This window comes from Delphinus delphis, chromosome 8, assembly GCF_949987515.2.
Source record: "Delphinus delphis chromosome 8, mDelDel1.2, whole genome shotgun sequence".
NCBI lineage: Eukaryota > Metazoa > Chordata > Mammalia > Artiodactyla > Delphinidae > Delphinus > Delphinus delphis.
The window spans coordinates 83,607,758-83,626,087 of NC_082690.1; the positions used below are offsets into that span (position 1 = coordinate 83,607,758).

Sequence of the window (18,330 nt, forward strand, 5' to 3'; positions counted from 1 at the left end):
CAGCTTTATGTTGTTTCTATCAGCTCTGCACTGACCAGATATTTTAGCCTTGAGCATCAGAAGGGCTGAAAATGATGATACATCTTTCCTTTCATTAAAGTTAATACTTTTCATCCAGCATAGCCAAGTCCTTTGAGTTAAAAATAATGATTACTATTCTCTTTAGGAATATAATAGGCAACGTGTTAGAATAGTAAAAATCTGTGTTTTGTTTTTTCACTGGAACCACAAAAAGGTTTGAAATCCATGGACTGTATTTATAAAGCCCTACATTTATTTCTGTGTGGTCTCAGCCCTTGAGCTTATTCTTTGTGGCTTTGCTATTATTGCAGAAAACAAGTAATGTTGATCATTTTTTAAATCACAGTGATTTTGCTTTATAGGCATCTCCTTTTTTGTAAAGGGAGAAGATATAAAAAATTTAAGGCCTGATCCAGGAGAGAAATAAGCACACAAAGAACAGGAGTGTGTGGCAGAAGGGATGTGAACACCTGACCACTTAGCCAAATTCACTTTCACAGGAGTTGCATTGCAATCTCTATTTTCTCAACTTGGCAACACACTGCATTTTAGGTGTTCAAAGATGAGCATGCGACAGCCTACGGGAGGTAAGGCCTCAATGTCTTTCATCTCTAGGTCATTGGTGAGGGCTGGGCTATAGTGACCAAAAATAGTGATAATCTTCACCCATTTATCTTTAAAGTTGTCATCACCAGGCCTTTATAGGATAAGAATTTGTTCAGGGACCTGAGAAGAGCGTGAAACATCTTAGGCTAGTGATTGAGACAAGTGTGCACCAGGGGAACAGTCGTCTTTGGGTGTCACAAGGGCTCTCCCAAAAAGCTTTATAATGCCCCTAGTTAAAGGTTTTCCCCCGATTTTCTTGCATATAGATGCAAACCACAGATCAATTTCAGTGTGCCATTAGCCAACAAAAGCTTTCTACAGAATAAGATCTTCCTGTGTAATCTAACATAAATTCCATCTTCAATTTTTTATATGAACCAAAAAGGACAATATTCTAATGTGGAAAAGAGGAATTTACAGGTAGAGCATTCTAGGAAGCCTTTTGTATCATGGTGATGTGTATAGTCAGGGATGTGATGGTAAAAGAAAACCAGCCAAGGCTCTTTATCATTCCCTCTCTAATCAATCAAGGTAGCACTTCCCATCTCTTCTGAGCTCAGCTAGTGATCGGATGATCAGCTTTTGTGACTGACTGTGAAGTCCAGGTAATGGATACCACCAGGGAGAGGTAAGTCTGAGGGTACTGAACCGAAGGGGGGAAAAATGGAGCAAGTTTCTGAACAAAGGTCAAGTAACAGAGCCCAAAACACTGGTGTGCGCTCAGGCGAATAACCCCAATTTGTAAACAACAGGGTATTCAGTGGCCTTTCATGCAAGACAAAGACCCAAAATAAAGACCCTGAACATATTGGTTCTGCTTGAGAAACATCCCAATTGTCTGGAAAATAGGAAAAGGTAAGAATGCCTAAGATAAACCATCTGGACTTGCTCACAACGAGCACAGGAGAAGACCAAGGCTGTGTGTTAGTTGCTCAGGGTCTAGGGCTTGGAAATACCCTAGACGCAGAACACACCCTCCACTGGATATCATGTCACTTCTTTTCAGTGTGTAAACAAGAGGTCAATTCCAGAGTCCAGTGTAGACAGATTTTCACATAAAAGCATAATGAAGATTAAGATGCTATTAAGTAAGAGGTCAGGAGTTAATATTATACTAAAGCTGAGAACCTCCGGAATCCAGGAGTCAAGCTTGAAACTATACATCTTTACAGATCAGCAAACGATTCATCTTTTCTGAACAACTTTAAAAATGTAATTGTCTAAATTAACTACAAGTAACTTGGAAGGTGCTCAGAGTCATAAATGAATAGTCAGTAAACTCACTCTTTCCATCATGTAGCCAGTTTGAATTGGGCTATTGGGCCCCAGATCTTTTTCACTGATACAAACAGAGAGCTCTCCAGTGTCTTTACCATTTTCAAATATCTGAAAAATAAGCACATTCAAAATTAAAAATAAATACGCGCACACATATACATACATATAAATACATATATAAACACAAGCAGTCCTGATTTTGCACAGTACAGTGCCGACTGAAACTCACGCATATGGTTAACTGTGTAAAGCGAAGATGGGCGGTATGAGCACATGCAAGTAATTGGCAATGAAAAGCAACAGGACTAGAATAGTATAAAGGAAGTCCCTTGATTCTCCTTTTGGTTTCAGTGTCCTTAACCTGACTGTCATTCCCTGCAATCTTAAAATAGAAGGAAACACAGACATTAAAGGAGGAATCACTGACTACACCGAATGCTTACATGGGGCAAGCGTCAGGGAAAGGTCAGCTAGCAACCAATTAACTAGCTCATTTCATTCTTTTTGAAGAACATAAAGCCATCAATTATGTAAGGAATGTTTAATTTATATTTAAAATATATCAGTGTTCAGCTCATCTTTTGACTCACTGAAAGGAAATCCAACCTGACAAATGTATTGCATAAAGGTACAATGAAAGCCATCCATTTTAAGTGCATATAAGCAACAAGTTGCTGAGAACAGAGATAAAATTCAGAACATTGCATTATGCAATGCTCATCTGGAAAAAGAAAATGCTAGCTAACGTTCTGGTCAAAGGTATCCAAATAAACCAGTCCCAAAGGAAGCCTCCACTAGAGTGAACACCGTCCTCTGACCATGCTGAGGGCCCACATGGGGTGTGTCATTCACCAGGCAAGAGAGAATGCAGGCCGATAGAGGTTTGATGAGTAACGTAAATCCTTGCTTTTTACTGTATTTTTTTCTCAAAAGTTCTTTTCTTCCCTTTCTGATAGACCTATCACATCAGAGTAACCATTTTATTTATTTCTAGTGCTATCTCCAGAGAAGATAATTTGGGAGAATATTTTATTTAAATATAAGAAAGAAAACCATCTGTTTTACTTCTGAGACAGTTTGAGAGTTATTTAATTAGTCCTAACCTGGTTTAGGAAATAATGTGCTTCAATAGCACTTCCTCAGGCTTTAGGCAAAAAAAAAAAAAAAAAAAAAAAGGTTTAAAAAAAGAGTAACAATGTTTAAGAACGGTGGGATTTTCTCCACTCTGTGCTTTTCATGGTACTGACAGCCTAGTGGAGATGGTACAGCTGTCAGCCTTGGAGCTTTGATGCTCCACACTCTACAGTAGCTTTTGCTAAAGGGGATTTTTTAAACCTCTTTTCTGAGAAAAGATACAATTCCGAGCAAGAAATCTCTCTACTTTAGCCAGGAACTTTGTAAACCCAACTGTTGCCTACAAACCTATGGGAAATAATGTGGGAGGAGAAGCTTACTGTCCCAACAATCTCTTCAGGGCCCTCTTAAACAACAGAGCCATTTAGCAATTAGGTTCACAATTCTAGGCAGATCGCATTCTGCAAGGTTAGTGTTGACAAAGGCTCGGTTTGGAGAACTTATTGATGTTCCTTTGTCAAGACGTGCTAGATGTGGAACTGGAGTGCAGCAAATTATATTCTAGAAAATAGCTGTGTGAGTGCTGTCAAACTGAGAAAGCAAAAAGGACCTGGACAACACCTAAGACCTTCATTAGCTTACTGCTTTCTTCACTACTGTTAATAAGCCTTCCCTTCTATGTCCAGAAAAGAGTGTTCTCAAGAAAAAAAAAAGGCTCTGGCCTCTAAAAGCCCTATGAGGGCATAAGGAAAAAAGAGGTGCTTTATTGTTTAAGTAAAAGTTTAGGAGTTTAAGTGAAAGAAATCTGCCCTCCACTAGTCATTCATATAATGTTTTTTTTTCTGTATTTCTACAAAAGTAAAAATTCCCCAAGCCGAAATTCTATGACATTCTGCTTTTCCTAAGGTTCAGCTCCTATTTTTAAGGTCTGTATCACTATGACCATTTTTTTTTAATCTAAGTATTCTATTTTTTTCTTCCTTTGCATGAGAAGTATTTTTATTTCTATTGTCCAATGTCTAAACAAAGATAGCTCTCTAAACAGAGTTTATATAGGAAAATAAAAAATAGTCTACCTTTATTTTCCTGCTACCTAACCCTTGGCTTAAGAAAAACCAACTGCTTCCTAGTGGCTATCTGCATGCCATTACCTCCTTATAGTTCTAAAACTAAATTCTCACCCTTGAAGTAGGGTGATACAAAAAGCCAGCTAAAGGCTAGTCTTGAGTCCCTAGCTGAGGAGTAATGCAATAGAATCTAAAAGAAAAAAAAGGGGGGGATCCAGATCCTTTCAAAAACATTGTAGCTAATGACTATTGAAAAAAATACCTATAAATAGGAATTTACTTCTATGCCCTTAGTTACACAAAGTACAGAGTTTCTAGGAGGAGTTTCCCATGAACTGCAGTCTTTTTACTTTCCTTCATGTCAACAATGACTTTTCTTCAGCAGAATTAAATTAGGTTAACACCAATGTTTCACTGCAATGTTGTTAATCAATTCTTCATTCAACAAATATTTATTTATTGAGTGCCTACTATGTGCCATCCACTGCTCAAGTGCTTAAGATATACCAGTGAACTAAGATTCCTGACAGAACAAGTAAGGAAATCATATAGCAAGGTCAGGATACATCCAGGTCTGTGAGGTCTGAAGTTTATACAACTTGGTGGGCCTTCATTAACAAAAAAAAATGCAAAATTACAAATGGAAAACTAGATACAAAATATTTATTTAAAATGAGAAACTACAATAATTTACACATATTAAAAAGCTCACACATAGCAAAAAACATGACAAAATCCAGAAAAAGTCACAAAATATTTTCATTAATTTACTATCCAATGCACATTTTTTGGCTGAATTGTCTTCAATCACCTCTTCATTTGGTAATCTTGTAACATTTTCTATAAGGAGAATAGGAATATAATTCCATCTTCCCTCTTGCCTGGTTAATCAAAAAATTTCTATTATTGATTAGAAAAATTTCTCTCAACTACACAACTTGGTTGGTCATTTCATAAAAAATTTTAGGACTGATGTCAACTTTGGGAAAAGCTTGATAGTTTACTTTAAAATATGAGCTGTAAAATGTGGAAGGATTTTCTACAAGTTACTTGACTTTGTTAATTTCACACTATGCTTTTCCTCCACCACCCATATACTTTTGGTGACAGGCACTCTAGTCCACAGTCAAAAAGCAATACACTCTATGGCCAGCAGGTAGTAGCCATCTTCCTAGAATCTCTTCCCATACCAGGGTGGCTTAGCCCTAACTGAACTACGATACAGGGAAATGACTGCACACCAGTAATTACATCCCACTATGCTCAAACTAAATGTATCCTCAACTCAACTTCCCCTTAGCCAGACCTCAAAAATGCCTGCAACCACTTCAGCTCCAGCTGGTGCAAGGGAAAACTTGACAGAGAGGAAGTTGGAGTGGAAACAGACAATGCTCTCAGTCAATTGTAGTTAAAATATATTATATTTGCAAATTTTACAGAAACATGTGGCCATGTGAACACATTGCTAGGGCCTCTCCCAGGGTTTTGGAAGGGGCCTAAGCAGGAAAGGGGCCTTGAAACTTAGGTACATGGGTATCATGGTAAACGCACCTTGGAGGAAGTTAGAAGGTGGTAAGTGCCATGTAAAGAGGAAGAAATATAGCAGAGAAGGGATATAGGGCCTAGGATCAATGAGTGGGATGGGTGGTGGTCGCCATATGAAGCAGGTGATCAGAAAAGGCTTTCAAGAGAGGAAAGATTTGAGTAAAGACTTGGAGGTGAGAGAGTCAGCCAAGCAGATAGCTGGCAGAAGAGCACTGGAGGCAGAGGGAGAGGCTAGAGCAAAGAAACTAAGGCAGGAACGTGCCCAGTATGTTCCAGGAACTACAAGCAGGCTGGTGTGATGGGAGCAGAGTGAGAGAAGAAGGGTAAGTAACGTGAAATCAGAGGGTTAAGGGGTGGGCAGCAAAATGGGGGATCCTTGGAGAGACTGGAACAGAGCAGTAACAGGATCTGACTTAAAAGGAGCATCGGGGCTGCTGGGTGGAGAGTAGACTCCAGGGAGCAAAAGTTATCCGAAGGGTGAATGACTGCGGCTCAGAACAGAGTATTAACAATGGACTTGGTTATAAATGGTCAATTTCTTTCATTCATTCCAGAGTAATTTGTTCATTAGTGGGGTTGGGAAATAAAATTTGTAGCTAGGCTAATATTTCTGGGCCCTGACGTCTGCATCTATGGATGTAAATAAATCAACCTAAGTATAACTTCATATGTAGTTTCTGTGAAGGCACAAAAATGTTTACAAACTATCAAAAGAACTGTATTTACTGTGAAGATTTTATAGAGGCAGTGACCAAAACGTCAACCACGCGGGGAGAAGATGACTTGAATAGGATGTGGTTCTTTGACCAGTTTGTCTGGCATCATTTATGACACCTATTTAAGGACTTGTATAAGGCCTAGTTCAGTGCCATTATCGGCCTTTAATGCTATAAGTCTGGTTAAGAGCTAGCTGTCGGGGACCAGCAGGTTCCCAAACTCTCTATAACGGCTGGACAGACCACCCAGGAAGCTCTTCTGTGCGTGAGTGGAAGGCCAAACACCTAAGCTTCAAAATGCCTCAGGAGGCAATGCTGTCAAGAGGCAATAATAGGAAAATGACACCGCAGTGTGTTGCCAAAAGTTGGGAGGCTGTACGGTAACAGGATTTACTACTAGAGGTCTGGTGAAGGAAAGGAATATACAATAGCCCCACAAAACTATTTGGCATACTTCAGGTGAAATAATTAAATAAGTTGGGAAAAGGTTAGCTTACATGTTGTCTTGGATTAGGGTCCCCAGGAAACAGACTCTGGGACCAAAATTTACCTGCGGGAAGCTTCCTGCGGAGCGTTCTCAGGTACAACACAGGTGAGGGGAGTGAGGAAACAGGAGTGGGCAGAGGGAGAAGGTAAACTGTGATGTAGTTGCAACAGAGGCCTCTGGTGGGAGCTCTAGACCTGGGATGGCCCCTCAGAGCTGTCCAGAACTGAGGCCAGGGAGTATGGCTTTGCACTGCCCACCAATCAAATATTGGATGCAGACTGCCCTCAGGATGGGGGCCTAATCTTTGGAGAAGCAGCAACTTCACACCAAGGGCAACTGTCCCAGAAGAATGTAGGTGTGGCAGCTGGAGGTGGGGGGTGGTTATCTCAGTCCTGAAGAGGGAATCCAGGTAGTGTGGCACGGCATCCACTACACACGTGCACAGTGATTCGCAGTGTAGAGTGCTCACACCTTTAAATCACTCAATACTCAAAGCCACTGGATTTTACAGGTGAGTCTCAGAGAGGTTAAGTGACTTGCCTAGTGCAAATCTACTCATAAGGGGCAGCAAGATCTTTAGAAATCAAGTCCTCTGATTTTTTTCCAGCTTTATTGAGATATAACTATCATATAACATGTAGGTTTGTGCACAACGTGTTGATTTGATACATATTTCTAAATGATTACCAGGGTCAGCTAACACCTCCATCACATCACATAATTACCATTTCTTTTTGTGGTAAGAATATTTAAGATCTACCCTCTTTAAAACTTTCAAGTAAATAATACATATTAGTAACTAAATCACAGTCTTCAGCATTGTATCCCCAGAACTTATTCATCCTCTCACTGAAAGTTCATACCTTTGGACCAATATCTCCCCATTCCCACCTCCAGCCCCACCTCAACCCCTAGTACCTACCATCCTAGTCTCTGTTTCTACAAGGTCGGCTTTCTTAGACTCCACATATAAGTGATATCATACAGTATTTGTCTTTCTCTGTCTGACTTATTTCACTTAGCATAATGCCCTACAATGTTTTAAATTACAAACATCAAAATTTACTCATATCTAAGATTAGAGATCCTACAATATGAAAAATTTTAAAGGTATAGAAAAGTAATTTATAGAAGTTTTTTACCTAAGTCAAAGAACATGAAAATTAAAATGGAATATTTTCTTATGTGAGAAGCTAATTAGCCATGAAAAAAATCTATCCAATCAGAACTCAAAGTAACCTTTAGAGATAGAAAATTCACTCTAAGTGAACTAACATTGTATGTACATTAAATCAAATAAACGTGCTATTACTTTTTTTATTGTTACAGACTTGTGAGATAGTTTATAGAATGTCCACATTTTCTATATCTTCTCAAATGTATAATATACTATAAATCAAACTGTAAACATGTCTAATTTTAATATTCAGATAAGAAGATAATCACAAAGCAAATATTAAAAATTATGAGATTCAGGCAATGAAAAGTTAATAATGAATTAGTATGTTTATACTGCATATAGGAAAATGTGTTTTAATGCCTAACAGAGATATCTTTAAACTGTACTTAACAGGTAAGGAGACAGTACATTTGTCCCAAGAAATAAAAATGCACTTATGTGAAGACAAGTTATTTCACTGTTAAACTTCACCAGTCTAAGTGGGACCTGAATCAAAAATCAAATAACACTGTTTTAAAGCCCAGAAAAAGTATATTTAAGAAAATAATTTATTTTAAAAGAGACATTTTAGATATCCTCTGTAAGTTGCAGCACAGCCCACCATTTAGAAGATATAAAGTGGGTGACTGCCAATGGTGTAGGATTTTAGGAGTGGGCTAAAAGACTCTGACCCCAAAATACCACTCACATCAACTTTCCAATACTAGCTGAAATTCCAGTTGGAGGGATACTCTTTTGTCACAACTGAAATACCACAGCTCTATGAGAGAAAATAATATTTGACCTTACTGGTTATTGATCTTTGAGGCTAGGATTTTCAATCTTGGCTTTCTGGAATTCCTCAGAGGGCCTGGGGTAGGGCTGGTGGATAGGGGAGTGAGAGTGGGGAGCTGTGGTCCAAAGTGGGAGATCAAACCTGATGAGTGAGTCTGTGGGGAAAACCACCAACCTGGCTTCAAAAGGGGTACATCCTACTTTCATTTACTTTACACAGGGCATTCCAAGAAAAACTTTGATCCAAGAAAAAGAAAGGTTTCATACTGTCTTAGCGTGAAAGAAAATATGGTATGCCTTTTTCCTGAAGTAAGGATGGTACCTGACAGCCTGAACTGGGGGGTTGGAGTTGGGTATGGAGGAAAGGCCACGGGGGGCCAAGGATGGAGAGGTCTGCAAGATGCCCTCATCAGCTTCACAGTTACCCTGGGAGTGGGCCTGTGTTCTTTTCCTTTAAGCATTTAAAGTCACGTTTCACTGCTTTGTCATAATTTTTTTAAAGGGCTTCTCCCCAACCCCATTTCTGACAAAGTAAAATTTCTAAAACAAGGTGCATGATGCTGCAAAAAATAATCTCTTTGTATCCAATTACAATTCTCGCTAAAGTCATTACATGAAAATGTTTAAAATTATATAGAAGATAGTGGCAAGGTAAATGTGTTTGCCCGATGTTCTAAGCCAAGTAATTTCTTTTTCTTTTTTTAATTTTTAATTAATTTTTTTTTTTTTTTTGGCTGTGTTGAGTCTTCGTTGCTGTGCGTGGGCTCTTCTCTAGTTGCGGCGAGCGGGGGCTACTCTTTGTTGCGGTGCGCGGGCTTCTCATTGCGGTGGCTTCTCTTGTTGCAGAGCACGGGCTCTAGTCACGTGGGCTTCAGTAGGTGTGGCACACAGGCTCATTAGTTGTGGCTCGCGCGCCCTATGAGTGCAGGCTCAGTAGTTGTGGCACACGGGCTTAGTTGCTCTGTGCATGTGGGATCTTCCTGGACCAGGGCTCGAACTCCTGTCCCCTACATTGGCAGGTGGATTCTTTTTTTTTTTTTTTTCCGCGGTACGCGGGCCTGTCACCGTTGCGGCCTCTCCCGTTGCGGAGCACAGGCTCCGGACGCGCAGGCCCAGCGGCCACGGCCCACGGGCCCAGCCGTTCTGCGGCATGCGGGATCCTCCTGGACCGGGGCACGAACCCGTGTCCCCTGCATCGGCAGGCGGACTCTCAACCACTGCGCCACCAGGGAAGCCCAGGACCTACCATATTTGCTTGACAACACGGCTCTAGGAAATAGCAATGGAGCCAACAGGGCCTTTTTCATTTTGCTGCATACCTTGTGCATTACTTGAATTTAATAAAGTACTGTATATATTACTTTTACAACTTTTAAAAGCCAATGAAGATTAAAGATAAGCCAACATTTGGGGCTTCACTGGTGGTGCAGTGGTTAAGAATCCGCCTGCCGATGCAGGGGACACGGGTTCGTGCCCTGGTCCGGGAGGATCCCGCATGCCGCAGAACGGCTGGGCCCGTGGGCCGTGGCCGCTGGGCCTGCGCGTCCGGAGCCTGTGCTCCGCAACGGGAGAGGCCGCAACGGTAACAGGCCCGCGTACCGCGGAAAAAAAAAAAAAAAAAGCCCTTTATAAATGAGAATATTTCAAGGAGAAGTGGAACAAAGATTTTTCACTTTGTCTAAATTAATTTTGTGCCTAAAATTCTAATTAATTGGGATTAAAATATCAATATCAGGTATGTGGGTCCTGTCAGTAGCTGAACATTATATACCAGATTTTGGTAAATAAAGGTGTTTCGAAGTTCCTGGGCTCAATATATTTCTTCTCAAGGAAAGTAAGGGCTTTTTTGATGAGAAAAGCATAGCCACATCCCCCCAATTCTATTTTACTAGGGAAAAGAATACTATACGATTAAATATGAGCCAAATCATCAGACTTCCCCAATTCTCAGCCTCAGAGATCATATTCTCATCTTACAATAGAGTATATGTTTTTAATGCTATTTGGTTTCTTTTTTATATATCAAATTTGCCTGGGAAGGTAATTTTTTCCCCTAATATGAATAGATACTCTGAGTAACTAAAACCTATGCAAAAGTTTATTGCCTAGAACAATACATTTTCATTTTTTTAAAAATCCATTTTTTATCATAAAACATTATCAATGCTGTAGGTAGAATCTGAAGTAGGAATAGATGCATCACCTCATTTGCACTTACTAGAAAATCTGCATTCATTTCTATGTTCAAATGATGAGTTAATGCTTGATAATATTCATGGTGAGTCGAGCTAACATAGATGTCAGTGGGTAATCCAGGGGACAGGAGCATATGCAAGAAGAGAATCTCAGTGACTTGAGCATCTCAAACACTCTGTGAAAAAGCTAATTGAGAGGTAAAGACAAATTAACTGCTATGGAGAAGGACAGTCTCCCTGAGAGAGAGAGTGTGCCTGCAGCAGTAAGGTTCAGTGATTGCATTTAGTCTGCATAACTGCTAGGACAGTAATCCAGCTCTGGCCTGTGGACTTTCCCTGCTGACTGCCCACCTGGCAATTCCCTGGGCACCTTCAAGACTGTCAGGACTGCACAGGGAAAGCCTGTCTCATTACAAGGGCTCTGCATGGGAGATTATGCCCCGCCCAACCAATTGCTCTTCCCTGATTTTGATACAGACACAGTTTTTCAGTTTTTCAGTTTTTCTCTTCATTGGGTCTAGGAAGGGAATATTGTATCTTCCTGCAAATAGAGATTTACACCTGGCTGCAGATGTCTGTCAGGAAATAGGGTGGGGTGAATACACTGGCATTCCCCCACCCCCCAACAGGCCACCAAAAAAATGAAAAAAGAAAGAAAAGAAAAGAAGGCAAGATGGAATAGAGCACTGGAAAGAAGGGTAGGTGAGATATTTCAGTGCCTACTGCTAACAGCTATCCCATGAGATGTTAGCAGGCATTCATGGGATCTAAGGTTTACTTGCCTTTAAAATGGACAGTCCAACACTTGCCTTGGCAAAATCTACATATGAAAACTGATTATCTCCATCACATTTTGTCCAACATTTAATATATGTTCTTGAAGTCACAACAATAACATTGAATATTCCAGTTTTACTACTCTAGAAACAATTCCTTTGAAAATGAAGTTTTAAGTTGGTATGTTTTACTACTTGTACTTAGAGCATATCCTAAATTTGTTGTCCCACTGTTTACTCAAATAATGTAGGTGAAATAACAGAGAAGCTCAGAGATTGTAAATACATATATGGGAAAGTGGTTAAACAGAAAGACAAGGACCAAGGAATGTACAATGGAAATAAGAACATAATATGCATGCAGAACAGTGATGACACCATACCCCCCCCCAAAAAAGTCTCACCACTTGACCTCAGTTGTCTCTTTAATTCATTTAATTGTTCCATAGACTCCTAAATATTTAAATAAACTTCCTATTAAATTTTATATATGGTTAGAAAACTTTACATATGGATATATATGGTTAGAAAACTTTAAAACTTTTTAAAAATGGTCACAAAATAGAATACAAATCTCAGATGGTTTCATGGTGTCGTTGTGCCTTTGGTAGAGCAAATTCAAGTCTCCAAAGCACAGGAAAGGCCAGGAAGGTATTACAGATAAAAATTAGCATCTTTTCTGTTATCAACGAAATTAGCCCATTTTCTAAATACAAACAAGCCCGTAAACTAAAATGAAATTGTAGTAAAAAGCTGAGAAGACCTACACATTAGTTTTATTGTCTTCAAAAGGAGGTGTCATATTGTTCAAATTAAATAATCAGCCTTGGGCCAAAAAGGCGTTGCAGGCTTCTCTGCCTCTTCCCACTGTACCAAGCACAGTGGCTTGTAGACATATGTGTTTAATAATGTATGGGTTTATTGGACTATTCACTTAAATTTTTCTTTATTCTGTAATTGGAAGAATAAAAATTGTTAGATACATACTACCTAGAGGATGAACTAGATGCTGGACAAAGACATTCTTTAAAAGTAAATCTCTGAATTATCCCTTTTTAAAAACTTAAATTTCTATATGCTAGGAAAGAACACTATAACCAAGCAATATAAAAACAGAAATGCTAAAAAAATCTCCAAATCACGGCCCTCTGAATCTTGTTTTTATCCAGGTTACTAAATTCCACCATATTTCCCTTGCTCACAGCCAGAGTGGATTCATGTAAAGTTAGTGGACATTAAGCCTCAGGACCCTTAACTTGCTCTAGCTCCTGAGAATGCTAAAAGCTGAGAGTGCTGGAAGCTGTAAAGCATCAATAGGTGGGGAGGGGAAGCCAGGTAGTAATCAGAGTATTTCTATGTAAGAATGTCTGATAAGTTACCTTAAAACATCACGGAAGAAAGAATCTGAATCTCCAAGTCTCCATTAATTTGTTGTGATTTATTTTCTCATTCTAAATAAATAGTCACTTTCAGGCCTAATTTTAAAGAGGCTCCTCTCCCCCCAATTTTACAACATCTAGGTCCCAGAGAAACTGGATCTGCCTCTACTGGCAGCAAATGGAAGATAACCCACAAAGCATCACTGACCAATTGTGCGTGAAAAGCACTACTAATTCCAGTAAAAGGACTTCCCTGTACCCATCTTCTGCTCATTCCCCCGTGCTTTCTCCCACCTACTCACACATCCCACACTCTTGCTCATCAATTGCCTGTCAGATCACCCACCTTCCTACTAGTTTTTCCACCCACCATCCCCTACAGATTTGCTAATAGCCTTTCCTATCAATCCTTTCTTTCCTGCTCTCCCAGGGAAACGCTCACATTTCTGACAGCATCTCCATGGGGATGAAGAAGAAGAGGAGTTGCAGCGAAAGGACAGGACTGGGAAGGCAGAAGTCACTGAGCCATGGCTGTAGCAGATGTTCTCATAAGGCTGAGGGTGATGGCAGTGACAGGGGATATGGGGTAAGAGAAGGTCTGGAATAGTAAGAAATTGCTCCAAAAGCTTGTTACCTGAAGGGCTTCGTAAATTATGCCGCACATTGAGTGTGACCACTAAGGGTAAAAACAATAAGAAATCTCATCAACTTAAAAGGTGCTATGATGTGATGGGAAGAGAATGTACCAGAATACAAAAAAGTGTATGCTGGGGTTGTGACTACATATGAGTGCATATGGAAATGATATGCAAGGGTGAGAATGGTTATATAAGGAATAATGTGATTACTGGTGATATAACTTTTTCCTAAAATTCTTCTAATTTTGGTATGTTGTGTTTTCAATTTTTTTTTTTTTAACAAGGAACTTTCCCATGGCAGGATGGACACTGAAACTATTCTCGGTCTTTTGTCTTAATGTGTCTATTTAAACTGGATACTGTATTATGCAAAAATGGAACTGAGGCATTGTGGAACACAGAGCATGTCCTTTTAAGAGGTGACCTTCGGGCTTCCCTGGTGGCGCAGTGGTTGAGAGTTCGCCTGCCGATGCAGGGGACACGGGTTCGTGCCCTGGTCCGGGAAGATCCCACATGCCGCGGAGTGGCTGGGCCCATGAGCCATGGCCGCTGGGCCTGTGCGTCCGGAGCCTGTGCTCCGCAAAGGGAGAGGCCACAACAGTGAGGGGCCCGCGTACCGCAATAAAAAAAAAAAAAAGAGGTGATCTTCTAATATTAAGACCTAACCAAAAGCTGCTATTTTAAAATTATCAATGAGGGACTTCCCTGGCGGTCCAGTGGTAAGGAATCCACCTTCCAATGCAGGGGACACGGGTACGATCCCTGGTTAGGGAACTAAGATCCCACATGCCTCAGGGCAACTAAGCCTGCGTGCCACAACTACTGAGTTCGCGTGCCTCAACAAGACAGCCCGTGCGCCACAGCTACAGAGCCAGTGCACCCTGGAGCCCGCGGGCCACAACTAGAGAGGGAAAACCCACATGCTACAACTAGATAGAAGCCCACGCACTGCAACAAAGAACCCGCATGCCGCAAAGAAAGATCCTGCATGCCTCAACGAAGATCCCATGTGCAGCAACTAAGACCCGATGCAGCCAAATAAATAAATAAATAAAAGGGAAAAGAATTTTTAAAAAATAGATAAAATTATCAATGAAAGATATGCTGAGGATGATAAGCTCAGTGAAAAAGTGAATGCAACCACACATAACATGAAAAAGCACCCCAGGGGACTTCTGGATCACACCCTGCCTACAGCCCCTAGTTGAACACCTAGAAGCTCTAGAAGATGATGATGACTACAATATATTATGTTTGGTTCTTGAAGCTGAGTCCTGGGCTCACATATGTATTCAACAGTGATACAAATCATCAAATAGAGAAAAGTAGAAAGATAATCATTCCAATTCACTGTTTTATCAAAATGAATAGAAAAGGGGAAAAATAGGTTTGATTGGAGCCATGCCTTTCGGTTATAAATGGAAAATGGATTGATTGATATATCATCTAACACTCTGCATAGCACATGCTACAAGGTGGGATAAAGTTGCTCATAACTACAAAAGTCACTGCCCACAGTGACTCAGAGGTAAGTGGGCTAGAGACAGTGCTCCAAAAAAGGGCAGTTCATTCACACTCCATGGAAACAGAGTTTGGCCAGGCTACTGATATGAACTGATTCTGGAATTAACAGAGGATGGTATGCTGCTGTGACCTATGCTCAATATCTCTCCAGTTGGAATTAGCAAGTTCTCCTCACCTAGAGAGTATGGAAAAACTCCTCAATTCTAAGAGACCTGCAATTCTGAATACTTAGGGTATACTTTGCTAATCCAGTTTTGTCTCTACTACCTAGCTATTTCAGATGTAAGAACTCGTTTAGAAAACTACAGATCTCTATATCTTTTCCAGCAGTCCAAACATCTACTCCCAAAAATATGGGGGTTGGAGGGAAAGGAGAAAATGCATTACCATGAATAATACACAATAATTTATTTACAATGTTCCATTTAATTTTATATGAAAAACATGTCAGTCACTTTGGGCATCCAAGACCAACTTGCCTTTCTAGACTAATTACTGGAAAGTCCTATGTGCCCTGTGTTGTACACGACCCTGCCTTTGCCCACTCAGTGGCTATAGGTAGTTGAATTAATGTCAGGGACCTAGGTAAGGCTGGACTGACCCAAACAGATTCTCTCTTTAAATGGTTTGAACTAGGAGACACAAAGACTCTCGTCAGATGATGATGGCCATTTAAACCTAACAGTTAGGGAGAGCTAGGGGCCATAATTTTCCTCCATGTATGTACAAAGGAGTAAAAAGAGAAAGCCAGCTTGCAGAAAGAAATGAGAAATGAAAAAGCTCAGAAACATGAGGAGCAGAGAGACTATGGGGCTTCAGGAGAAAGAGATATGGAAAAGAAGTGACTTTCTTGTGAGAATCGGCTGTACTTCCTGGTTTTCATTTCTGTGAGATTCCTTTATGTTTTCAACAAACCCTCTTTTTATTTGAAATGCTTTGAGAGGGTTTGTGTTGCAGGTCACCAGAGAGTTTTGATGTAAACATGGGATTTATATCATAGAGCAGATGGGGAAAGAGGAAGCTCAAAAGAGGGGAGAAATAAAATGAAAGTTCCCTTGACCCCCAGGCCTGGCCAAGTGCGGACAGGGAAAGGCAAATGTGGGGCTCTGAAATGAAAGAAGTATGGTTTGCAGGAATCTTTGGTTTTGCTTTTGTTTGGCTTTTTTTCCTTTTTATTTTTTTATTGAATTATAGTTGACATACAACATTAGTTTCAGGTGTACAACATGGTGATTTGACATTTATATACATTATGAATTGATCACCATGATAAGTCTAGTGACCATCTGTCATCATACAAAGTGACTGCAAGGTAATTGACTATATTCCCTGTGCTATACATTACATCCCTGTAGCTTATTTATTTTATAACTGGAAGTTTGTACCTCTTAATCCCTTTCACCTATTCTGCCCAACCCCCCCCAACTCCCTCCCCTTTGGTAACCACCAGTTTGTTCTCTGTATTTATGAGTCTGTTTCTGTTTTGTTTGTTTGTTTTGTTTTATAGATTCCACATATAAGTGGAATATAGTATTTGTCTTTTACTATTTGTCATATAGTATTTATCTTTCTCTGTCTGACTTATTTCATTTAGCAAAATACCCTGTAGGTCCATCCACATTGTTGCAAATGGCAAGATTGCATTCTTTTTATGGCTAACATTCCATTGTGTATATATATATCCATTTGCCTATCAATGGATACCTAGGCTGCTTCCATATCTTGGCTAAATAATGCTGCAATGAACATAGGGGTGCATATATCTTTTCAAATAACTGTTTTCGTTTTCTTCAGATAAATGCCCAGAAGTGGAAGTGCTGAATTGTATGGTAGTTCTATTTTTAATTTTTTGAGGAACCTCCATACTGTTTTCCATAATGGCTGCACCAATTTACATTCCCAGCAACAGTGTTCGAGGGTTCCCTTTTCTCCACATCCTCACCAACACTTGTTTTTTGTTATATTTTTGATAACAGCCATTATCACAAGTGTGAGGTGATATCTCATTGTAGTTTTGATTTGCATTTCCCTGATGGCTAGCGATGCTAAGCATCTTTTCATGTATCTGTTGACTATCTTCCTTGGAAAAATACCTATTCAGGTCCTCTGCCCATTTTTTAACTGAATTGTTTGGGGGTTTTTTGATGTGTGATTTCTTTATATATTTTGGATATTAACTCCTTCTTAGACATATCATTTGCAAGCATCTTCTCCCATTCAGTATGTTTTTTCATTTTGTTGATGGTTTCCTTCGATGTGCAAAAGCTTTTTTGTTTGGGATAGCCCCATTTGTTTATTTTTGCTTTTGTTGCCCTTGCCTGAAGATCTCCAAAAAAATATACTACTAAGACTAATGCCAAGGCAGCATACAAGAAGCATACTTCTTCTAGGAGTTTTATGGTTTCAGGTCTTACATTTAGGTGCAAAATGGCAGACTGGATCTGTAACCAAGTCAGAAATCTGAAAAAGAACAATGCTACTGGACTACAGGAACACTTGACCTTGATGTCTTGAACATCACTTCCTAAGCCTTTAGCTGAATAGCATAGACTATGAGAAATATATTATCGTGTTTACCTTGGAATTACACTTCCCCAAAGGTCAATTTTTACATGGTAACATTCTCATTAAAATGTAAACAAGGAATGCCATTAAAGAAATAAGTTATAGACAGAAAATATAATGTTTATAATGTTATTTGCAGAATAAGACTGAATATTAAGGGGAACTGTAGAGATAAAGGCTGATCAAAATACAATTACTTCGAATGTTATCACATTCAAATATGAACATAATCAAAAGGAAATGAAGAATTGTAGTTATGGTTCTTTAGATGGAAAAGAGCCATACTTTGAGTAATTCAATTTTACTAATTATAGTCTCTTGAAACATGAGATATGAGATTATAGAACAATCTTAATTTGACAGACTTAAACAAAAGTATTTAAACTCCCTAAGCTTTCAGTACCTAAACCACTTTAGCTGAGTATGAGGTTTTTTTTTCTCTTCCAATGATGCAATAGCAAAGGGTAGTTTAGGACATTTAGCCATCTTGTCCTAACAAATAACC

The 18,330-nt window shown here is 39.6% G+C and overlaps 1 protein-coding gene across 1 annotated transcript in view; it reads right to left on the minus strand.

Moving 5' to 3' along the window:
• DCDC1 (doublecortin domain containing 1) overlaps nucleotides 1-18,330 on the minus strand; it is a 465,581-nt gene that overhangs the window by 216,954 nt on the left and 230,297 nt on the right. The window contains 1 exon segment of the mRNA XM_060019694.1: nucleotides 1,912-2,013. Within this exon segment, the coding sequence (XP_059875677.1) occupies nucleotides 1,912-2,013 (102 nt within the window).